The 25,600-nt window shown below is 42.1% G+C and overlaps 1 protein-coding gene across 1 annotated transcript in view; it reads left to right on the top strand.

Moving 5' to 3' along the window:
- The window catches only part of MYRFL (myelin regulatory factor like), a 66,565-nt gene extending 42,670 nt beyond the window's left edge, over positions 1–23,895 (top strand). The window contains exons 14-25 of the mRNA XM_044996683.1: positions 2,857–3,020; positions 3,665–3,728; positions 5,411–5,496; positions 6,156–6,227; positions 6,316–6,362; positions 6,468–6,629; positions 12,019–12,108; positions 15,732–15,819; positions 16,093–16,167; positions 18,366–18,474; positions 23,468–23,542; positions 23,638–23,895. Of these exons, the coding sequence (XP_044852618.1) occupies positions 2,857–3,020; positions 3,665–3,728; positions 5,411–5,496; positions 6,156–6,227; positions 6,316–6,362; positions 6,468–6,629; positions 12,019–12,108; positions 15,732–15,819; positions 16,093–16,167; positions 18,366–18,474; positions 23,468–23,542; positions 23,638–23,724 (1,119 nt within the window). The 3' untranslated portion in view covers positions 23,725–23,895. The remainder of the gene's footprint in view (positions 1–2,856; positions 3,021–3,664; positions 3,729–5,410; positions 5,497–6,155; positions 6,228–6,315; positions 6,363–6,467; positions 6,630–12,018; positions 12,109–15,731; positions 15,820–16,092; positions 16,168–18,365; positions 18,475–23,467; positions 23,543–23,637) is intronic.
- Positions 23,896–25,600: the final 1,705 nt, after the last annotated feature.

Here is a 25,600-nt window from a genome sequence, read left to right on the forward strand (position 1 = left end):
TCATCGCCGCCTCCTCCTCGCCTGATTTTTCAGGTCCTGGTTCAGCATAGTCTGCACGATAATGCGCCAGGTGTTTACAATGTTCATGACTGCTGTCTTGAGCTGAGCAGGCTCCATGCTCGCCATGGTATGGCGTCTGCACAGTTCACCCAGGAAAAAAGGCGTGAAACAGTTGTCTGCCATTGCTTTCATGGAGGGAGGGTTGAGGCTGTACCCAGAACCACCAGCGACAATGTTTTTTGCCCCATCAGGCATTGGGATCTCAACCCAGAATTCCAATGGGTGGGGGAGACTGTGGGAACTATGGGATAGCTACCCACAGTGCAACGCTCCGGAAGTCGACACTAGCCTCGGTACATGGATGCACACCGCCGAATTAATGTGGCCGCATGCACTCGACTTTATACAATCAGTTGCCCAAAATTGGAATAATCCCATAGTGTAGACATACCCTCTGTCTCTAGCTCCCTCGCTTTCCCTCTGGTCCCTGCACTATCACTGTCCTTCCCCTGTGTCTTCCCCATTGTTCTGCCCTCTCTGCAAATCTCTTGAGCTCCAAACAGTTTTCCTTCTGCTCTATTTTTCTCTCTGGGTTTTTCCTCTCCGGCCTTCATCCTTTCCACCATCCTACTTATGTCCCTCACTACACACTTTACTTCCCTTGAGTCTCCCTTTGAGTTCTTCTTCTATCCGAGGGGCACTCCTAAAACTCTTCCTTTCCCCTGTTTTTCTCAGGGTTTCTCTTCTTACAGAACTAGATAAGTTGATGGAGGATAGGTCCATCAATGGTTATTAGAATCATAGAATTTCAGGGTTGGAAGGGACCTCAGGAGGTCATCTAGTCCACCCCTCTGCTCAAAGCAGGACCAATCCCCAGACAGATTTTTACCCCAGTTCCCTAAAGGACCCCCTCAAGGATTGAACTCACAACCCTGGGTTTAGCAGGCCAATGCTCAAACCACTGAGCTATCCCTCACCCACCCCTAGGTGGGTGACCAGACATCCCGATAAAATCAGGACCGTCCTGATATTTGGGTGGTTGTCCTGATACTTTGCTCTACCAGCAGCACTCGGCTTTTTTTTATTTTTATTTTTTGCTCCGCTGGTGGACCCCCCCGCAATGTGTCCAATATTTTCTTCATCTCATCTGGTCTCCTTACCCACCCCATTCTACTCCTCCATAACCCCCAATCTGTTCTCTGCTCCCTACTCATAAGATTTCCCCCTCCTATATTTCCAGCCTAGCACACTTTCTGCTGCCTCCTTTTCTGTCTCCCCTTCTGCCTAAGTCAAGACTGGAGCTGAGAGAATGCTTCAGAAGTGGTTGCAACATTTGTTCAAAAACAAATAACTTTTACTCTAATGGTATCCATGACTTCTATTATTCTCTTTCTGCAAACATTAATATGTGAAAATGTATTTGTGCAGCTTTCAGTGACTTTAATAGGAGATGGGGGTCTAAGAATGCAATGTAACATTTGATGGTATATGGAAATACAAGATTTGGGGTGTTTTTGTGGGACCTTGAGACTCAGTACCTCATCTTCAGTGAGGCACTAAAACTCTCATCTGCCCTTTCTTCCAAAGAAAACATTCCTTTATTTTGCCAGGTGAGTCATTTTTCTCAGTTTCTTGAAGCTACCTAGGATAGAGTCATGCATGATTTGAAGAGACCAGAAAAAGCAGCTGCTTCATATCTCTGATCTATGGACAAGTGATCACATAATTGATTTCATGGTTCCAAGCACATGACGCTGTTTTGAAGTCACTTGTCAATAAACATACTATAGTAATAGTTCAGTGTGTGACTTACCATCTCTCCCCTAGCTCTGGTACATGGTATTTTCAATGAAAAAGATGCATCTATGCATGTGTCTCATTTCTGCATGGCTTGAACATACTGCAGCAACTCACCAACCTTTGGTAGAATAATTGCTTCATCCAAGTCTTAATGGGAGCATTCAGATTATACATTAGCATGGGAAGGCATTTTTTTTCAAACACAGCAACAAAAAGCATACTGTCATCCCCGCTCTTAGCACAGATCAATGAAAATTTCAGCTTAGAAATGGAGATGTGCAGGTAGTGAAATAAATACGTGCTACCCAGATGAAGGTGGCGCTAACCTTCCTAACAGAACTTTGGTACCGACGATGATGAATTCCTAGTGCTGGGATAAAATAAACAGGGTGTTAGAACTGCTGGGTTGGGCAATGAGCCGGCTGAAAGGTCTGGGAGTTTAAAAGAAGGTCATGGGAGGCCTTCTGGCAGAGTCTATGTAGTAGCATTTATCCCGTTATAGCTAAATACTTTTCTAGCCCTTCCCTAGAAGTAGCACCAGGGACTCTTTCCCTCGCTCGCTCTCTGACTCTCTTGGAAGTTCATGTTTGGTTCACAGGATAGGCATCTGAGCTAGTTAGCCCATCCCATAGCTAAACAAGTCAATGAGGACATAAATCCTGGAGACAGCGTTAAACTGCAATGGCATAAATCAAAATGTAGATGCTTGCCATGACACTTCCAGTGGCTAAATTTCAGCAAAGTGTGAATTCAAGACAAATTTTAGACTCAGGTCGGCACAGTTCTTCAGCTCATTCACTATCTTTCTTATACAAGTGCTCATATCCAATTTACCACAAATCGAACACAAGCACTTTCTCAACATAGCTAGCAATCCAGCAAAAGGATTTTATAGTCCCAAGCGGCCTCACATTTATTTTGAAATAATTTGTGTTTGTATCTTAAATGCTCAAACCATCTTTGGATGGGTGAATTCTATACACATCCTTGGTTGTTACATCTCATTGATTTATACAGTACCTCTCTCTCTCCTTTTTTTTTTCTTTCATTCCCCAGGATCAAATTTTTATGGAGAATGTTGGTGCAGTTAAGCAGCTTTGTAAACTAACTAACAACCTTGAAATCAGGATAGAAGAATTGGAAGTGTGGAATAGAAAACTAGCCAAGCTGAAACGGATAAGCAGTTTGAAGTCAACAGTCAGTGAAAAGAGCACATTCAGGTATCCCAGGATCAATTCAGGAGAATTGTCTGATGATTCTGATACCAGAGATGATAAAACAGCCTGGGTGACAAAAGTTAGAAGTAATTTAGTCTGGTGGGGGTTTCCGTTCATTTCCAGGTACTCTCTTACTTATGAATTTTGTAATTATTTTTTAATTCAAATCATGTGCACTCAGTACAAAGCTTTCCTATTTCTTAAGTCACTTCTTTTTTCAAAATTGAGTATCTCCATGTTTGAAAAGCAGCAGCTCATTAGCAATCACTTCTGGAAGCTCTGCAGTCTAATAAAATAAGGCCTGAATGACTCTGGTTATAAGCCTGTAATAGCAATTTCCAAGTTAAGGGAAATCCACAAAAACCTCTTTTGATGAAGAAAATCTTCCTTACAATTTGTGTGAAATTGATGAGCATTTTGTATTTCCAAATCTTTTTCAATTTTTCTTTGAAATTTAATAGCATGTACCTGAGCAAGTTGACTAGTGCCCTTTGTTCCTGAAAACAAAGCTATGGCCCCTCTGACTTTTAAAATGTTGCTATCACAAAGGAATATAACATTAAAATCCTACTCAGAAAACATCCCTTTTCCATTTATTACTGCTGAAACATTTGAACATTTGAATGAGGTTTTTTTGTATTTTACAGCAAATATAGTCGAGCTCCTAGTCTTTTACCACCAAGAAAACCAGTCCCTATACAACACAGAAAGGTGAGTGAAATGTAATATATGTGTGTGTGTGTGTGTGTGTCAGAGAGTTCTTTATAAGGCTTAGGCCTGGTCTAAACTACAGAGTTAGGCTGATGTAAGGCAGCATATGTTGACCTGACTCTGTAAGCAGATACACTAAAATGTGACTCAGACCAATGTAACTCACCCATTATCTCCACAAGAGATGTAGCACTGAAGTCGATGTAGTGAGGTTGTGATGCAGTTTCAGTGTAGACACTTTGTTGCTTATATCAACTGTTGCTGCCTTTCAGAAACCATCCCATAATGCCCAACACTGGCAGTTAAATTGGTGCAAGCGCTCCTGGTGAGGATGCACGCTGCCAACAGGAGGAGTGTAGTGTGGACGTGTAAAAGCAGTTCAAATACTGCAGTGGTTGTACATCAATGTAACCTAGGTAGACTTAATTTTGTAGTATAGCCTTGCCCTTAGACGTAAGTGGAAATGGATATTGGTGGAAATGTTTTTTTTAACATATGTTAAACCCCATTGAAATGCATTTTTTCAGATTGCATGAAAAATGGTATTCATGCCTCTAAAATAGAATTACATGAAATCGGAATTCCACTACCCTGTTTGTTTAATGCAATATGAATTGCTTATAACTAGAACAAAGTGCCACAGAAGAGCAAGAGAACAAATCTAAGCGAATGTATGTATGAATGTAACAAAACAGTTAATTTTGGGGGGAAAACTGTACCCCTTAAAAATCAGGAATAGTTCACCAATGCAAGAAAGCCATGAGGGAAGTTCTTCCTGGGATCTGAAATTTGTGGCTCTAATAAGAAGGAAGTGTGTATGAAGCCTTGTAATACATCCTGCCAATATATTTGAGTCTTAGTCTGTCGCTGTTTATGTGATGCCTACTTACCATTTCTCTATGGCTCAGTGGTTGAACCTCCTGTATTGTACTGTGTTTCCTACTTCAGGTTCCAAAGCTATTGTGGTGGAAAAGTTAGAACATGCAAAGTGTGCAACAGGAAGTCTCAGATATGGCCAGGGGGACTCCCTCTGTAACAGCAGTGTTCACTGTATTCTGATAGAAAAAATAAACTTCCATTGCACGCTCACTGAAAGGGTTAAAGGGCGTGTGCTGAACTACTTTGGCATATTCTTCTCAGTCTGATACCTGCCATTTCATATCACCCGTTGCTATCACTGTGTGCGCTCACAGGTGATGGGACAAAGCACTCTGTATCCAGTAACGATGATCCTCAATCTCTCCATATTCTGAGATCATTTTTCCTCTTGCTCCAAATGTGCTTTCTTTCTGTATTTATATCAGATTCAGTTAAGCCTCGTCCTGGGCACATCCTGGAGGTCCCTCCTCTCTTAGATGTGGTTGTCATCAATTAATTTCTTTGGTTTAAACAAAGGGATTTTATAGGCGTTTCCTCCAGGGGTGAATATAGCAGCCAAAGAAAGCAGTATTTCTGTGATTATTACCAATGCTAATCCATTTTGGGGACAACATTCTTTCCCTTTTCCCCATCTTTCCATTTCCCTGAACTAGTGACTTCTGTGATATTCCTGCCACCAGTCCATCAGGAGATGTGGGACCCCATTTTAGAGAAAATTAATTTTATTAGTTATTTATCAACTGACAATTTGTCGGCTACATATTACTGGGTATTTCATGTCAGCTGAATGCTTTTTTTTCTAGGTTTGTTTTTCTGAGCAAAAACAGTCATGGTCCAACAGGATTTTCCAGATCACTGTAATAGCTTTGATTGCTGTTATGGCACTATGGTAAGAAATACATTGTCCACACATTTTGTTTCTTCTGTTGCCCCCACCTCTTATCCCTTCAGAAATCAGATTGTGGTTGTCCATAAACATTGTCTCGAAAAAAACATTTTAAATTAGAATTTGGAGCTACTTGCAGTAACAGTTGCAAAAAATGAGCATAGTGTTTTCTCTTCACTACTAATATGGAATATGCTCAATTTAATAACTTGATAATACATGTGCCTCTAAATGTGGCAAAGTCAGAATATTATAAGGGTTGCCTGTTCTGCTTTTTTAGTCTAGAAATATTCTGGTCATACACCCCTAGAAAAGGGACAAGAATATTATTACTGCGGTGTCCTCAGCTAATGCTATAGTACTTTTGATAAGGGGAAGTTGAGCATATTTTCTACTGTATTTACAAATGTATTGTTGCTGTTACCTCAGAGGAGCTCTTTTCCCACAATACAATACTTCAACCCGTACTCGGAAAGGAACACATCAAAAACTGCTGAGTCCTTATACCAACTAAAGGCCTGATCTAAATTGAGTCAATGAGAATCTTTCTATTAATGTTAATGGGCTTTGGAAGAAGGTCGTGTTTGCTGTTGAGATCCTATTAATACTATGTGTGCATCAGATGATGGGTATGAATCTACTGACTAATTATCTTTTTACAGTGTCTTGACAATATCCACCCTCTACATACTTAGCATAGAAGAGCAAGACATTAGTCAAAATCTCATTCACAGGCAAGTAGTAAAACTATTATGACTTCTGTTTCAATAAACAACTTCTGTAGACCTTTTGTAACTAATTGTTTTTCTTCTCCTTCACCAGCAATGCTACAAGTTCCTTTACGCAGCCTCCATATACCACCGTGGCAGGTACTGTATCTGTTACTCTTCCGTATGATACGACTTCAATTTCTGTGCTGCTGCAAAAAGTCAAGAGACAAAGAGCACTATTGAAGAGTTTGTTGTTCTTTGTAGCACTCAGTGACAGCACAGCTTCTTCAACCATGGCACCCAGCATTACAATCCCCGAAGTGAATTTCTGTGACATCTTGCCTTGTGACAAGACCTATTGCTGTTCAATTCATCAAACCCACAGAAAAACTCCAAGGTACCAGACAATGACGACAAAGGAGGAGAGTAAGTTGAAACATGAATTGCTATTACTGTTAGAGCTGGGCTGGAAATGATTTTTTCCTTCCTGGAATTTTTTTTGAGATTTCAAAATCAGTTTCCTGTTGTGCCTCAGGACAAAACTGAGACCTTTTTGAAAGTTTTCATTAAAAAAACTGAGAGAGAGACACACACACACCTCAGAATAGCCAATAGCCTAGTTGCATTCAGCTGGGATGCAGGAGAAGCAGGTTCAAGTCCCTGCTCTGAATCAAATAGAACAGGGGCTTTAACCTAGATACCCCATATCTCAGGTGAATGCCCTATCCACCAGGCTATTCTGTGGTGGGTAAAAATTGTATTGAGAATAAGCACTTAGGATCAAATTTCTAAAGGTATTTTGGCACCTAAAGATGCAGATAGGTAACCACTGGGATTTTCAAATGACCTAGTCATATTTGAAAATTCCACTAGGTGCCTATCTGCATCTTTAGGCATTGGTCTATAATATCAAGCTGGGAGCACTTCTTACTAGCCAGTTATACTTAGTTAATGACCCAAGGTGAAGCTAGGAGCAGCTAAGTCCTTTAATAAGCCATCAGATACTTTTGACAATGAATTGACTGGATGTGGTGGAGGATGAAGCAATTCGTGTTTAAAAACTGATCAACGTGGTACAGTTCCGATGTGATATTTTCTCAGGGCATGCATAGTAATTTCACTGCCACAAAAGTGAAATGTAAAGTAATAAAAAAGAAGAGCTTTCTCACCAGGTAGGGTTTTCTAAGCACTCTGATCTTAAGAGATGGCATTCAGAGACAGTGCATTGTACAATAAAATAATACTTGTTACTAAAATATGTTTCTTCATATTCTCTCTACTATATATATGGGACCATAGGTAGTAGCAGAAAGTGGCAATTGGTAGCTGATGGCGTTGTAACATTAAATGAGGCCCAACTTGGCAAATGCTCAAGACTTGATTTTCTCTTTACACTTAGGGTTAAGGTTTACACTTAAAACTGAATGTTGGTACTTTTAATCCCAACATTCATTCTCCTTTCCTCCCCTTTTGTTGACCTGAGGACTGGGTGCTAACCAGTCAGGCTGCCAGGGCATGAATGCTTGCAATGACCACAGTGGTGTAGTCCCTATGGCTTGAGTCAAACGGCATGACTTTCACAATGTCAAGGCGGGGCTCGTGCTGCATCTCACACTGGCCCTGAGAGACCCATACAAGATCTTTATAGTACTTCACAAGGGAATTCAGTCAGGAGAAAAGATTCTGGGCCTTGAAGTAAGGAGAGTCTTGTATTTGTAATGATTTAAAAGGAGCAGCCAGTACTGAAGTCCAGGACCCAGATCTGCAAAGGTCCTGGGTAGGCAGCAGGCCTTGACTCTTCTTGGCACCTGGCAGAGAGACCTGGTAAAGGTACATTTAAGTTGTCTATATGCACCATGATCCTGGTTCAACTTTTATGGATGGCTATGAAAATCTTGCAACTCAATATACAATTTCAGTGGTGATGACTCCTTGACCAGTCTTTGTATAATAAAGTGCTGTCCTTTATTATTTTCTAGGGCTGTCAATTAATCACAGTTAACTCACGTGATTAACTCAAAACAAATTAACTCAATTAAAATAATTAATCTCAATTAATTGCAGTTTTAATCATACTGTTAAACAATAATAGAATACCAATTTAAATTTATTATAAATATTTTGGATGTTTTCTACATTTTCAAATATATTGACTTAAATTACAACACAGAATACAAAGTGTACAGTGCTCACTTTATATTATTTTTATTACAAATATTTGCATATTTGAAACAAAATAAATTTGTATTACTCTGAAGCTTGAATGAGTATCAAGACTTTCTTAATTAAAAATACACTAATCTAATTAAAAAATGAGAGAACTCAAGGAAAAAGAAAAAGCTGTCATCCCCATCTGGGTATCTTTCGTATTAGATGATGAGAGCACATTCTTATAGCAGGAAAAAAAGATACACAAAGCAATACCTACGGTTGGAATCTCATGCTCTAAATAGCATGAAGTGTGGATCCAAGAGTGAAAATCTGCTCAGCACACAAGCTACTGAAATATCTCAAATCTACAGCAAGCTTAATGAAGCTGAATAGATCTCCCAAGCGGATGGTAATAATGTCAGTAATCAACCCAATTGCAGAGAAAATCAACAAGCAGCTTAATGTAGTTGTATCCAAAACAAATAAGAAGGACAAGGTTTAACAGACCAAAAAGCTGAAAACTAAACCCAGGGAAATAATCAGGACAAAGGTGTATTTTAAGGAATCAGTTCATCAGTCTAAGAAAATAGTCATTGAAGGTTACAGCTGTTTGCAAGTACAGTGGAACTGAATGCAAAACCCAGAGTGCATTTCAGTGGGGCCTTTCCCTGATGCCAAGGCACACCCACACTTTGTGGGTACCAACAGCAGTGCATACACTCCTGGGTGCACAAGTGCTTTCAGTGCAGATCTTATCTATGTACATCTCAGATTTGCTTAAAATGAACAGTTGTGCTAGTGAGACTCAATTGCTTGAATCAGGGGTCAGCAACCTTTCAGAAGTGGTGTGCCGAGTCTTCATTTATTCACTCTAATTTAAGGTTTTGCCTGCCAGTAATACATTTTAACATTTTTAGAAGGTCTCTTTCTATAAGTCTATAATATATAACTAAACTATTGTTGTATGTAAAGTAAATAAGGTTTTTAAAATGTTTAAGAAGCTTCATTTAAAATTAAATTAAAATGCAGAGCCTCCCGGCCTAGTGGCCAGGACCCAGGCAGTGTGAGTGCCACTGAAAATCAGCTCGTGTGCCGCCTTCAGCACGCGTGCCATAGGTTGCCTACCCCTGGCTTGAATGTTCAAGGACAGCAGAAACAAAAGCATGTCCAAGCCAGACCAAAGCAATTCCTAAAAAATGTCAGCAGATTTTCACAGATTACATTTTATAACATTTGCCTCACTCTAGTTGAACATGGTCCATTTTCCCACACATTATTTCCTCAAATAGGGCTATAGTTCTTTGTTTCCAGCCTAGCAGCCACTATGGCTTATCTATTCATGCTAACTGTCCCTGGGGAGGAGGGACTGTCATTTTTTAACTAAATGTTGCCATTTCCTCCATGTGCTTCCCCCCCCAAATCACTGCTCCTCATAGAGCTCAATGAGGGATAAAGGTGCATTACAATTTTTAACTGCACGTGCACCTATTAGTTTCCTTCAAATGTTGTCATTTACGGATTCATAACAATGTGCACTCATTAGAGCAACATAACATGAGGTTATGATCACATTCAGTGCCTTTCTTCATAGAAGTGTGTTGAATGCTTTGGACATTTCAATGAATACCACTGCACTTCTTGGTAATTTCTGATCCTCTGGAATGATGTTCTGTGCCTCCAAACAAAAAGGATAAAGCAGTAATTTGGATGGATGAGGTAATATTTTTTTATGGGACCAACTTCTGTTGGTGACAGACACAAGTTTTTGAGTTCCAGGGAGCCATTTCTCAGGTCTGTATATAACTAGGGTGAATCAGAGGAAAACTAGAAGACATGGATACTCAACCCCATGTACCACCCCCCTCAAAATAGTGAAATCTAAGTTAAATAAATTTACCTTCGTCCTACTTCTATGCTTGTTAACTGAAAAGCCTAATGCTTCTATCATCTTCCATCTAAAGAATCCATGGTGGAACTGCTCCAGTGTTCCAGCCTGTGTACTGAATTTTCCAGCAGAGTGCTCTAAAGTAGAAGTAGCAAGACTACAGGGAGAATGTTTGCTTTTTCAGTGAGCAGTCTGTCAGCTCCAGCAGAGGACTGAGAACCACTTTCAGAAGTAGTCTTAATGTGCACACAGGCTGCCAGGGAAGTTTGCAATGATCTAGATTTTCTACTGCAAAGAACATTAAAGAGGAAAGAACAGGAAGGAGGGGTGGGATGGGAAACACTACAGAGAGTTTGTAAATTTAAAAGAATTAATGAGCAAATAGGAATAAGGTAATTGTGGTGGGAGGCAAAACTGGCTACGTGAATTATTCAGAACAAAACACCTCTCGAAATTTAAGGTTTTTTTCCTTGCATTTCATTTCTGTCATCTTGGGTCCTTAAACTTAGCCCTTTAGACTTGTCCTGTGCTGTGGGTTTGCCACAGCCAGCATGTCAACTGCACCTCAGTGGACAGATTGTCTGTGCCTTAGACTAAAAGAATGGCAGTGGTTTTGTATCTTTTCCACAGAGGCTGAGGGATCCTTTGCCTGTCTTCAGGATGGACAATGTAGTGATTATACTGTAACCCTTGTACATTTCAAAAGTGTCCTTATTAGAAAACAGAGAGACAAACAGTTCGCAAAACATACCTAGACTTCCTTAGTCTGGTGCTGATAGAGTCAAACCCTTGAACTTACAGAACAATGATCAGTAAAGATGATGATCCCATGTCTAAATTTCTCTGTCAGTTTCTTTAGCCTGAAGTCTCAGGCCTGATCCACACTACAGAGTTAGGTCAGTGCACATCGACCTAACTCTGTAAGTGTCTACACTAAAATGTAGCTCCCATTGATGTAACTTGCCCACTACACCGATTTAATAACTCCACTTCCACAAGAGATGTAGCACGTAAGTCAATGTAGTTAGGTCAATGCAGGGTCAGTGTAGACACAGTGTTGCTTCCATCCACTGTTACTGCCTTTCAGAAACCATCCCACAATGGCCCACATTGGCCGTTAAATCAGTCCTAGTGCTCCAGATGATGGCACGCACCACCGACATAAGGAGCGTGGTGTGGACGTGTAAAGCCGATGCAATTACTGTGTTGGCTGTACATTGACATAAGTTAGCTCGACTTAATTTTGCAGTGTAGACTTGCCCTCATCCTTCTGTCCCTAACATACTACATCTCAGGTCAGTCCTTGTCCTATTCCTTATGTTCAGAGGCCTTAGATATTCCCCTTGCTCATTTTTATGTAGCCAGGTATCCATTTAGTCATTGCCATACTAGCCAGGAGGGCATCCTTGCTAATGATATATTTACAGTTAGATGTATGCAGGTGTACTATGTTGGGAAGTGAATTAATATCTATTTCTTTCCCATGTTCAACAGCCAAATATATTCCATGCTTACTGGGGAAAATCCTTTCTATTTGGTTGTTTAATTTTTTTCGTATATACCACAGCATTTCAAAAGCTCATTTGATTCTGTTGTCCACAGTTCCCTTTCCTTTGTATGCACCTTGGTCTGAATGAAGCTTGTTTGCATTTTAAATGAGTCGGTCACTCGTGGTACATGTGCCTCTGTGGTGGTCTGTCATTTGCGATAGAACATTTTGCTATCTGTCTTGTGTTGATATTTTTCTGTCCATTTTTAACATTAGAATAGTTTGTACAGGGAGATCAATAATGTTGTCCCCTCCCACAGGAAACAAAAATAAAGCGGTACAAGAGCGATTGATGGAAAAACCTGATCTTGGAATTGACTGTAAGTCCTCCATTTAAAAGAAATACTTTAAATACATAATTTATAAAACTTTTGACTACTATTGTTTGACTTCCTGGTGGCCTGGTTTGGGGAAATTGCCTTTATAACTGGTGGTTATAGGAAATTGGAGTTCTGGAATCTGTTGAACACCTGTGGTCCACTATAATTTTCTTGTAGAATTAAATTGCATAGAAGTGTTCTTTAGACTTTTACCGATCTGCCTGCAACCCCCTCTAATGATTTCTTTGTCTTAGCCCTGGGGATAATCTGCATAAAGGTAGGACCGCATATGTTGAACTCTTCTCAGCTGAACTTCTCTTCTCTTATTTTCTCAGTCTACTTATTGAGCCAAAGGACTTGACTTCAAGTCAAATTAATGGAAGTTGTGTTATATACAGTTGTTTACCCCTCCCCCCAGCCAAGGTAAATGACCGCTCTCAACAGAGGCTATATCCTGCATGATGCTGAGCACTCTGGGCCCAGTCCAGCAAAGAGCTTAAGCCACTGAACAGGCTCAATAACAGCAAAGGGACCACTCGTGCTTACAGTTAAACGCATGCTGAAATGTAGGTGAGCTGAATTGTCAGCTGTTTGATGGCCCATCAGTTCTAGGGATTCCTACACTGGTGGAGACTAACTTGTGTTAGAAATAGTGGGAATTTTTGCAAAACTTCCTGGTGCAGACAAGGCTCTGGGCTTTTAATTTAACTGAAGGCTTCCCTCTTTATAGGTTGCACAACACTACCAGATCCATTCTGGATGAACGAATAATTGTGCTTGCAGCTCATGATTGCAGATAATATGAGAGTGCTCTCTGGCATTGCTGAAGCATGAAGAGCATCAGTGCTTGTGTTTAAGTTAGATGGTGTTTTGTTTCTAGCAGCAGCTTGTTTAATAGAAGTCAGTATGATCCACTGGAGAGAGCACTGGCATTCCAGTCAGGAGACCTCAGTTCTATTTCCTGGTCTGCCCTTGACTAGCTGTGCGACTTTGGCAAATCCCTCAGCTCTCTGAGGCTGTTACCCTCCCATCCTATGGCTTGGCTGTTTAGTAGCAAGTTCTTTGGAGTACAGACAGTCTCTTATGTTCATGTACAGTGCCTGACACAATGAGGCCCTGATCTTGGTTGGGGCCTCCAGCACTGCTGTAATACAAATCATAATAAAGTGATGTTGTCATGAAGGGAAGGTTGCTAATGTACTTGTTCTTTAAGGGACAAACACGGTCAATCTATCTAAGTTACTTATACCATCTATTGCCATAGTATCTGAGCACCTCACCATCTTAATCCTCATGACACCCCTGTGAGGTAGGGAAGTACTATTATCCCCATCTCACAGGTGGGGAGCTGAGGCACGATGACGCTAAATGACTAGCCCAATGTCATACAGGAACCCTATGGTGGAGCAGGTAATTGAGCCCACGTCTCCCAAGTCCAAGGCTAGTGGCCTAGCCACTGACCTTCCTTCCAGTCTGGTAACAGCTTCCTTCCTTATCCTTTCTGGTAGTCATCACTGTCACAGTTCAGAGCAACTGCACCTGTGTTCCCCCCTCCATGGCCCTTCAAGGGCACCCACTGTAGGCTCCAGGATCCTCAGACTTTACCTCTCTTGAGTGGAGACCTGCGTGTGTCTCCCTCCTAATCAGGGTATTTCCAGGCTGCACAGTTCCCTCCTATACTGTAATGTCCCCAATGTAGTCAGGCTGCCTAAGCCAGCCTGCTTTCCTTTTCTCCTGAGAGACAGTAAACAGTGTAATCGCCACAGTTATGTTACCCACAGCTCTCTAAGCAAGTGCTTTACTCCTACGGTAGAAACATTACTGAGAAAAGATATTAAAAACAATAAAAGAACCTACACACATGCTGATAAGCTTACCAGAGATCACCCTCTGCTCCAGTAGTTCTCAAACTTTTGCACTGGTGACCCCTTGCACACAGCAACCCTCTGAGTGCAACCCCCTCCCTTATAAATTAAAAACACTTTTATATATATTTAACACCATTATAAATACTGGAGGCAAAGCAGGGTCTGGGATGGGGGCTGACGGCTCGTGACCCCCTGAGGGGTCCCGACCCCTAGTTGGAGAACCCCTGGGCTACTCCACCAAGGGCTCTGGGAGGGGATTAGTCATTAGTCATTTTTCCTGTGCTCACCAGTTCGTAAGAGCTTTCACTCAGGGCTTAGCTCCCCTGTGAGTTGGTAAGTGCCTCCTTTATCCAGCTGGGGCTTTTGAAGAGATCATGAATAGGTAATCAGCTAGACAATAGGTTTTTCTTCAAGGTGCAGCTTCAAAAGGATGGCTCTGAAAGTGAGTAATTTGTACGCTTCCTGTTCCCAAGTATTTTCTAGGAACCTAACTCAACTAAAACTTCGGACTTGAGTTGTCCATTGTTTTAAAAGAGTTCTTGGAAGCATGTAACACTTCCCAATGCTTACGTTAGTCCTGTCACTCCTAAAATATGAAATTCAGATACAGAACCTAAACCAAGTTCAAACATCCACAAAGTCTGGAGAAGTGGGTTTGACCTGGTATTTGAGTTCAACACATTCTAAACAGAAGGAAGAGTCACAAAGCTGAGATTTGAATTTCCCAAAATCTCAGGAGCTAGAGGTAGACAGAGGGGTGATCTAATGTTCTGGTTTGTCCTAATTCTAGATTTTAGCTGATCTATTTCTAGAACCACAATTTAATTGGTATGTAAGTGTATATGTACCCATGTTATAACAAATAGGTTACATATAGAATCAAATACTTTTACAGAATTGAACATTTTCTGCAGAGATTCTTAGAAAAGTAATTCCATTCCATTCTGAATTGTTTCTCTAGGAAAAGGCAATGATTTTCAAATTAAGGGCTGGTGTCTCTCAGGTGTATCTGTGCCTGAGCAGCTCCTGTTAAGGATAATAAACATGCAGATACACTCAGCAACTCTACCTTAGATGCTCTGTTCTAGGAAAATATTTTAATATGAGGTGCCCAATATGTTGCCCATGGGATTCTGACATGTGACTTTTAGTTTCGATCTCCCCTTTAACTCTGGAATGAGGGTAAAGCTCATCAGCTGAAGTTTTCTATTGCTGGTGACGTTGGACCTGCAGCAACTTCTACCATAGATGATAATGGGCTTGGAACTACAGCGTTAACTGTAATGTTATTACTGTCTTACCCCAAACTCCCAGGGTTGCCCAGAAGATTCAGGGGGCCTGGGGTCTTCAGCGGCGGCCAAACTGCCGCTGAAGACCCGACACTTTGGTGGCAGGTCCCGGGGCGGAAGGACCCCCCGCTGCTGAAGACCCGCCCCAGGACCTGCCGCCGAAGTGCCGGAAGGACCCCCCGCCGCGGGTCTTCGGGGCACTTCGGCGGCGAGTCCCGGAGTGGAAGGACCTCCCACCACCGAATTGATGATGACAACCCGGAGCGGAAGAAGCTCCAGGGACCCAGGCCCCACGAGAGTTTTCTGGTGCCCCCAGAGCGAGTGAAGGACCCCGCTCCAGAGGCCCTGAAAAACTCTTGTGGGGGCCCCTGCGGGGCCTGGGGCAAATTGCCCCTCCTGTCCCCCCCCCGGGTGGCCCTGCAAACTCCTGAAGTAATCCAGAAAAAAATTGTTCCTAATTTTTTAGGGATTGATACAACAATCAGTTCCATGCAGATTTTGGAAACGCAGCAAAAAATTGACCGTCGCTATTGTAGTAAAGGTCTACAATGCAGGTGGGTGAAATATTTTGTTACATTTTATTACTGTGATGAGGTAAGAATGCCATGAAGGTGGCGTTGGTGCTTGCCTGTCCTTTCATGTGTTTTGATAAATATCAATTGAATTTTTCAAAGTTAATTGCAAATATTATAGTTTAAATGAGACTTTTTACAGCATAATCTATTAAATGTTTTTTCTTAATCCAGATATAATTTTCATACTCATGCAGATAAACTTCATGAACTCTTCGGTGTTAATGTTGTCCCTTTATTGTTGCCAACATTTAGGTCTGGAAATTACAGCTATGTTATTCCTGTTAACAAACACACACCCATCAATGTAATACTCTCATTGGAAATCAAGTAAGTACAATCAATGCAATTGCATCTATAGAAAAAATGTGCTCTGGGCTTTATAATAAAATTGCTTCTGCCTGATTTTTCTGGACCACAAATAAAACTCATTTCTGTGCAGAGGGCCAGGACTATGTCTAGGCATAACTTAAGTTTTTGAAATAGCTCTGCAGTGGGATGTAATAAATCAGGCTAGTGCCAGCACTCCGCACCAGGATGCACTGAGATAGATGTTAAAATGTGATAGTCTTAGGCCCAAATCCTATAGATACTTAAGCCCACATGTAACTTTACTCACTGCATGTAAGCATTTGAAGGATTGGGGCCTTCGTTTATTGTGATTTTTCTTAATATAGACAATTTTAATTAAGAGACTAGAAAATAGTTCCTGTCCTTACCTATGCCATGGGGCAGAGCTAACCAACAGCAAACCTCTTAGTCAGCAAAGGCTTCTCGTCTTGAACATAGGTCTAGTTTCGTTCTGTTCTCTCAGAAGTAACTGGTTCTTCTGCTCCGTTTCTCCTCCAGTGGAGGCTGATACCACTCAAAATATTGGGGATGTTTAGTTCTTCCTCATGACATTTCATTACTCCAAGGCCGAGTTTTATGAAGCTAACATAACATGTTTTAAAGGCAATCTACTGACCTCACATATTAACATTCTTGCTTTTAAGATTAGTGTGAACATAACAGGACTTCTACTGAAGTGGCTGTGCATCATCTGAAGCAGTAGAAAGAAACCGTTAGTTTAAGCATGTGCCTTTATAAACAAATGTTGAAGCCCTCGTACATGGCTATGAATGTGTCATGCTCATAGTTTCAGAAAATAGGATACTGAATTTATTTTAGGTGCTACAACTGTGTTCTCAGGTTCTTTTGCTATAAATGTATTTCAATGAACTTTCACTTAAAAAACATTCCCAGAAATCCAAATACAATCCGCATTTAATTGTGTTTATTGTTATATCCAAATACTATGCTCTTATTTCCACTAAATAAAATCAAGTGAAGCCAACATACACCATTGCAACCTATCTAGGGCACAGTATGTGGCATGTGTATTATACACTTGTACAATTGCTGGGTTGTACAAATGTCTAATTAAAACTGTACAATCATGCTTGCCAGGCAAGCTCTTTTCCTCCTCCAGAAAAAAAAAACAACCTAAATTTTCAGGCCACCTTGCTGCTTCCATTTTTCTGCCACCTGTTGCCCCATCCAGCTTCTTCTGAGTCTGTTTTTTTCTGACCCTCAAGTCCTGTCACAGCCATCCAGGCTGGCAGGATTGGAACGGCATGACCATCTTTAGATACTATTGGAAGAGGAGGGGGGCAGAGACTTTTCTGTTGAAGGTTTCTGACTGGAATTCTCTTCCTGGTTGACCTGTGACCTCAATCAGGGCAAAGCGCAGGATGTGCTTGTTTTCTTTTTAATTGTGTGCATGTTTGTGCACAGTGGGATTGTGATTGTTTGTGAAGGTTCCTATTCTAATGTGTGTTCTGGGCTTGTCTTCTGTAAAGTTTTGTTTCCCGTCTTGGTATGGTGCACAAAAGTTTTCTGGCCCTGTGGAATGATAAACTAATGCATGTAGTTATCGTTATTTTGGAGACATCGGAATATACTAAAGCCTTCGGTAGGAACATCCTTTATGTGTTGGAGAAGTTTGTATGCAGACATGGATTTGGCTTTGCAGTTAGATGGGCTGAACCAAAACTTCAGATTCAAATTCCCCCAGGAAAGAGTCCAGGTCATGATTAGAGTTTCTGAGCCTCAGAAATGCTAATTTCCTTTATTTTGGCCACTAGGGGCATGTCTACATTGCAGCTGGGGGTGTGAATGGCAGCTCGTGCGGACATGCCCACACTAGCTGTACTCTGGCTAGCTCATTAATAATACAAGTGAGGTTGCCATGGCATGGGTTGCACAAGTGAGTGTATACTCGGGGGAGTTAGATGGTCTTGTGCAGCCTCTGCTGCGCCATGTCCTTGCTTCTATTTGTAGCACTCTAGCTAAAGGACAGCTAGTGTGGGCATGTCTACACGAGCTGCCATTCACACCCCCAGCTGCAATGAAGACACGACCCTTAAGAATGTGTTTTAGGTTTTTTCCAGTGCATCTTTCAGTTCCATTGTTTATATTTTGGGGGTGGGAGGTTACCTTTAAAAGCAGCAAAGTAGAACCTTAGATACTTTTTCTTTTTCTTGAAGCACTACGGAGCCATTAATAGTCTTTCAATGCAAAGTCACTTTTGGAAATATATGTTCTCATCAGCCACGAAACCGAAACAGAAGGGAGGCTTTCCAGGAAACCACCCAGGTAACACTTTTCTGAATTGCAAAGCTAAAATAAAAATCGAGGCAAACCCAGGAATACATGTTCAATGTCCCCATGAACTTGGCCCTGAGAGGTATTAAGCAAAGAAATCATTTGTAACTAGTCTCGCCCTCTGTCAAATCATTTGGCACTTCTTAAAGACATCCCTGCATGCATCTTTCTAAAACAACCCTAATACCTGAATCACATGGGACTGTGGGTCTCAGTGATACATTTTGAGATGTCTTTAGGAAGTGCCAGTATATGTTATAGATGATGCGATAAAATTTTGAAAAGGTTAGTCATAACTCATGTATCTGCTGAACGTCCCTCCCCCGGATAGGAGGTGGAGACATTTGGGTTGTAATTCTGTGAAGCTGTGGGTGCTTAACTCCCTTCCCCAGCAGAGGGCCATCCCGGGGTGATCAAAGCACGGAGATGTGTTGGGAGCAGGGGACAGAAGAGCCTACACTCAAGAACTCCAAGCAAATGCAAGGGCAGCAAATGCAAGCCAACAAATCTCTAGGCTCAGTCAACTCCGCACTTGTGGATGCTTGAAAAATATCAGAGAAAAACCGATTCAAGATTAACACCCTCAAATTATTTTGGCAAACACATTAGGCCAAATTCTGCTCACAGTTTAATGGTGGAAATCCAAACTAAAATCCAAATCTAATAGAGTTAGTCTGCATTTCCACTGGTGTAAATGAGAGTAGAACTTAACCTGTTAGTGCAAATCAGTTTGCTGCTGCATATTGCAAAAACTGAATTAATGATGCTTTAAGGCTCCCATTGGGAGGGTGGCTTTCTCCTCTCTTCATTTCTCCTCTGGCCTCTGTAAAAGCAGCAAAGAGTCCTGTGGCACCTTATAGACTAACAGACGTTTTGGAGCATGAGCTTTCGTGGGTAGCCTCTGTAGACTCACTCGAATATAAAATGCACATTACATTACCACTTGGGGAGCATGGACTGTCAGAAGCTTCCGAGCTGAAACTCACCACTGGTGCAGCTCCACTGGTGGTAGAAACCTATGGCGGAAGATGTAACATGATAGGAAGCTGGAGTGTTTGCCACTGTGACCACATGGTGATCAAGTCCCCCACCCCCAAGCCCCTGTCCATGCTACTGCTTCCACTGTTAGTGAATTATGACATTAAGGTGAAATCCTGGCTCCATTGAAAACAAAGGTAAAATTGCCATTTAGTTCAGTGGGGCCAGGATTTAACCTATAAAGCAATATAGAGAGAAGCTTACTGTGTGTGCGTGAGAATTATTTTCATGTATTCTCTGGGATGTCTTGGGGGGGGGAACAGAAGTTGTCACAAACATACCTGAGCTTTTCCCACCATCCTAGCCAGTTGGAGGTCTGATCCTGCCAGGTGCTGGGCACTCACCTCCAGCAAAGAGATGAGAGCCCTAAACTCCCATTAACTTCAATAAGAATTGAGGCAGCTCAATACCTCACAGGAATGGGATTTTAGTCTTCATTCTACCTGCCTGGAAGTGTCTGCTAGTTTTGTTTTAAAAAAGGGTGGGGGTGGGGAATAAAGGTGGTAGAAAATTTGAAAACAAAATTCTAGGGCAAACCTACATGTCATGAACACTTGGGAGTTGTGTTTGGCCCACTACACACCTGATTTTAGCCTGTGGAACATACATGCTCCTCACACCCTGAATTCTTAAGTGTTGTTAAATTGCTTACTTGCTGCTGTGCTGATCAGCTGGAGCCCTGTCGTCCTCCTCCTGCCCAAGATGACTTTCAAATGTCATTGAAAAAGGTGTAGGTTGCTGTGACTACAGCAAAATCATCAGGTACAAGCGAATGAAAATCCTGGGAGCTCTGACCTCCAGCTGTAATTCCAGCAACCCCTGAGGCTCTGAGTCAAATCCAGAGCCCACGTAGGCATGTCATTGAGACTGACTGCCAGCAAAGCTAGTCAGGCTTCATGTGTCAACTTGAAATTCACATCAAAGGACTAAAGCTATCTAGTTTGACCCACAGGTAAGAAACTGCTTACAGCAGCTGTAACAGTGAGTCATTCAAGGTTGGCATGAGCCAGAATAAAAATACTGCTATTGAAAGTATTTGATTTCAAGCTTATTTTCCTGAGAGTACAGAGATTAGTAGCCCAGCAGTCAGCTGGCCTCTGACCAGTTTCTGCCTAAAATGTATAATGTGCATAATACATATTGCACCAGGGCGAGAGGGGTAGCTGGGACTTTACTGATATTTGTGATGTCTGTGAGGTACTTGAATGAAATGTGAGTGCCAAGTCAAACCATCATAACATTGTTCTTTCTAGAATCAGTGGGGTTGAATGATCCCTATACGATTTCAGAGAAAAGTGTCAGAGCCAAAATATATTACTTGCATTTGTATGTGGTGGAGTGTTACATCACACACAAAACCAAATCTTGCGTGCATACATCTTCTTGCAACAGTCCTGGAGTGAAGACGCTGCATTATGCCTTGGAACACACAGAAGCCTGTGCACACCCAGGGTATTAGTCCTGCTGCGGCTTGTTAATCAGCTGAATTACAATGTTTACCACTATTGCACTTTAAACTGTAAAGAGCACTTTGGCACATCTGGAACAATTCTAGGTTCCTAAAGGAGTCTAGAGGGTGCTCCATTATTCACAGCCAGCCTAGAATGCTGGGAGCCAGATGTCTCTCAATTCCTGAGCTGGTCGGAACAAACCCCATTCAGAACATTTAAAGTCTTTAAAGCCTGGTCTACACTAGGCGTTTAAATCGGTTTTAGGAGCGTAAAACCGATTTAACGCCACAACCGTCCACACTAGGAGGCACCTTATATCGATTTTAATGGCTCTTTAAACCGGTTTCTGTACTCCTCCCTAACAAGAGGAGTAGCGCTAGTATCGGTATTACCATATCGGATTAGGGTTAGTGTGGCCGCTGATCGACGGTATTGGCCTCCGGGCGGTATCCCACAGTGCACCACTGACCGCTCTGGACAGCAATCTGAACTCGGATGCAGTGGCCAGGTAGACAGGAAAAGCCCCGCGAACTTTTGAATATTTCCTGTTTGCCCAGCATGGAGCTCCGATCAGCACGTGTGGCGATGCAGTTAAAAATCAAAATAAAGAAAGAGCTCCCACATGGACCATGCGGACATGATCGCTGTAAGGGCAGGCAAATCTGTTCTATCAGCGCTCCGTTACAGAAGACGAAATTCAAAATCATTTTTTTAAAATCTCCAGACAGATGCCATAGCAGGGGCTCAGCGCACTGCTGCGTGACAAGCGTAACGGAAAGCCAAAGAATCAAATGGACGCTCATGGACTGGAGGACTCAAGCTATCCCACAGTTCCTGCAGTCTCTGAAAAGCATTTGCATTCTTGGCTGAGCTCCAAATGCTTCTAGGGTCAAAAACAGTGGGTGGGTCAGGGCATAGCTAGGCAATTTACGCACACCCCCACCCACCCCTAGAAGTGAAAGGGAAAACAATCCTCTCTTGACTCTTTTACATGTCACCCTATCTTTACTGAATGCTGCAGATAGACGCGATGCTGCAGCCGTCAACACTAACATCCTCGCTCCCCCCCCGCCATGGGTGGCTGATGGTACAATACGACTGATACCCGTCCTCATCATCAGTCTATTGGCACATGGGGCAGTGCAAAAGGGCTGGTAACCATGCCGACTAGCATCAGTGAGGTCAATCAAGGGCGCCTGGCCCTAATTTTTCCTTGTAGATGGTGCAGTATGGCTGGTAACCATCCTCATAATAGCAACAGGGGGCTGAGCTCCATCAGCCCCCACCCTTCATGTGTAAAGAAAAGATTCAATTGCCCCTGGACTAGCAGAGGGATGCTGGGCTCCTCTTCTCCACACTCCTTACTGTCCTGTCTGGACTATCATAGCAGCTGGAAGCTGCCTTCCACTCATTTCTCACTAACAAGTCACTGTGTCTTATTCCTGCATTCTTTATTAATTCATCACACAAGTGGGGGTGCAATGCTATGGTAGCCCAGGAAGGCTGGGGGAAGAACGGAATCAACAGGTGGGGTTGTTGCAGGAGCACCCCCTGTGAATAGCATACAGCTCATAATTTCTGTGGGATCTGACACAGAGCAGCTGTGCTCTCTGGCTCTATGATACAGTGGTTCTCTAGTACACTTGCCCATATTCTAGGCAGGACTGATTCTATTTTTAGATACCAAAAAGGAGGGATTGACTCAGGGAGTCATTCCCAATTTTGGCTTTTGTGCCCCTGGCTGATCGGCCAGGGGCACTTATGACAGCAGCAAATGGCACAGTGCAAAAGGACTGGTAACCATGACCATCTTATTACCAATTTATGGTATGGTAGATGGTGCAGTATGGCTAGTAACCATCTCTGCTATCATGCAAAAGCAAAAGCATGCTTCTGTGTAGCGCTGCTGAATCGCCTCTGTGAGCGGCATCTAGTACACATACGGTGACAGGCTCCATGATTGCCATGCTATGGCATCTGCCAGGGCAATCCAGGGAAAAAAGCCGCGAAATGCTTGTCTGCCGTTGCTTTCCCAGAGGAAGGAGTGACTGACGACATTTACCCAGAACCACCCACGACAATGATTTTTGCCCCATCAGGCACTGGGATCTCAACCCGGAAGTTCCAAGGGGCGGGGGAGGCTGCAGGAACTATGGGATAGCTACGGAATAGCTACCCACAGTGCAACGCTCCAGAAATCGACACTAGCCTCGAACCGTGGACGCACACCACCGATTTAATGTGTTTAGTGTGGCCGCGCACACTCGATTTTATAAAATCTGTTTTACAAAACCGGTTTATGCAAATTCGGAATAGTCCCGTAGTGTAGACCTACCCTAAGTGTGCTGATTTCTCTCACTGTAGCTATCAAGTCTTGTTATCACAATGACTCGTACTGCATTTGGCAGTGAAATGCTTTCACAGCCTATCCTTCTCTCCAATTGAATGTAAAATGAAGTTATCAAATTCATCTCTCTTTATAATTCATTATCTAGGGATGTCAGCATATTTGGATTCTCCCTGTAACTTGGTGGTATGACAGCGCATACCATTTCCGCGTAGCTGCACCGGTAAGCCTTTTTGAAATGAGAAATAGACCAAATGAAAAATGACATTTTAGCTGTGATTAGTTTCTACATTAATCTCCTTTATTTTTCTCCTACAGGATCTTGCAGACTGTTCAACAGATCCAAATTATGCTGGGATATTTTTTACTGATTACTACTTCTACTTCTATCGACAGTGTAACTAAAATATTGCTGATCATTCTGTTTATTGGCAGGAAAGAAGATAATATTCATGGTACTGAAAAGACTATTGTCTTAGTAAAAGTGTGCAAATGAGATGTGCAGAATGTTTCCTAGTTTTTGTTTAACCATTAACTTTTAGAGAAAAGTGGGTAAAAATAAATTATTTGACTGTAGTCCAGGCTCTGCATGTCGAGTCATTACTTGTAAAAGGACCAAAGAATCCTGTGGCACCTTATAGACTAACAGACGTTTTGCAGCATGAGCTTTCGTGGGTGAATACCCACTTCTTTGGATGCAAGCAAGAGCTCTCTGGCTCTATGATACAGTGGTTCAAGAGCTCTCTGGCTCTATGATACAGTGCAAGCATCCGAAGAAGTGGGTATTCACCCACGAAAGCTCATGCTGCAAAACGTCTGTTAGTCTATAAGGTGCCACAGGATTCTTTGCTGCTTCTACAGAACCAGACTAACACAGCTACCCCTCTGATACTTGTAAAAGGACCTGATTTCTGAAAATCAATGGAGAGGTTGATGTGTAGATATTAAAGGGTTCCACTGCTCTTAGCAATGCCATAAAATACAGTAGATGGGGAAAAAATAGTGGCATTCTAATATGCTTCAGACTGTTCAGACTTTAACATAATAAAAATATGAATTGCAGCTGAGACTTGTTTTTGTCCTACAAGTGTCTACCTTTCATTATTGTCTGCCTCCTTCTTTATAGTATATATGATTTCTACCAAACAAAAGCTTTGTTATAGTGGAGGTTGTACAAGTACAAAATCTTATTGACATAATAGCAACAAGTTTAGGAAACCTCATTCCACAGTGAATGTACCGGTAATTATTTCTCTGCATCATGTGGGCCAACACACCTCTGCTAACATCACGCTCAACAACAAATGTGCAACTTTAACACCAGCGATGTTAATGCTAGAATGAAGTGTATGTTTCAGATATGATCTTTTGTTTTGATCTGTGCAGAAGAATATATCCTTGGATATTTTTTGGAGTGTGTCATGGCTCCACAAGATCTGTGCTATGCCCCAGCTTTTAAACAGTATCTTGGAGAAACCTCCCCCCAAGAGTTTCCCCTCTTTTACTGTGGCAGGCCACGCAGCCACAATGCTTCTGAGACCGAGCCGCTAGGCTCACATCATGAGCTCTGGCCAGCGAATCCAACTGAGAAAGACTCGGCATTCAGAGACTTTTTGCCCTCATCAGAGATCAATGCACATCAGCAAGTATTTGAAGTGATACCAGGCAGCCTGTTCAAAACAGAGTAGGGTTTATTAGTCAACTGGAATGCAGCATTGGGAAGTCTTTAGGTTAGCCTAGAGAAGCAAAGGTTAAGACATAGTCCATACTGGCTAAAGCCTGGACTTCCTTGAGCCATGCTGCTCTAGGAACTATCTTGGATTTCTTTTTCTCTCTGTCCCTTTGTCAGTCCCAGGTTAGACCTGCTGTGCATCTCCAAGGCCAGCTGCTGGTCCCCTGCTGAGTTCACATGTTCTGCCTGACAGAGTTTCCCATTACTTGTTTAGTCCCTGGAGTTACCATTCTCTTTCTTCCACTGATATGGATCAGGTTCAGCTAGTCATTGATGACCTCTTCATACCACACATTTAACCCTTCTGTACCAAATGGGTAACAATCCCAAGTCAAGCCAGTCACTTTCATGCATATCATTCATTAAGAAGTTTTGGGAAATTCACACTTTGTTACAACGTGTAAGGACATGTGTCTGTGTGCTAGAAGAGTGAGAGAACAGGAAAATTATAATGGGATGCTGTGCATAGCTTTGTAAGTTGGACATGTGTACTTGGTGGTATCTACATTCTTCTATGTTTAGGAAAATTGTTTTTTAAAGATAATTTTA

This window comes from Mauremys mutica, chromosome 1, assembly GCF_020497125.1.
Source record: "Mauremys mutica isolate MM-2020 ecotype Southern chromosome 1, ASM2049712v1, whole genome shotgun sequence".
Classification (NCBI taxonomy): domain Eukaryota; kingdom Metazoa; phylum Chordata; order Testudines; family Geoemydidae; genus Mauremys; species Mauremys mutica.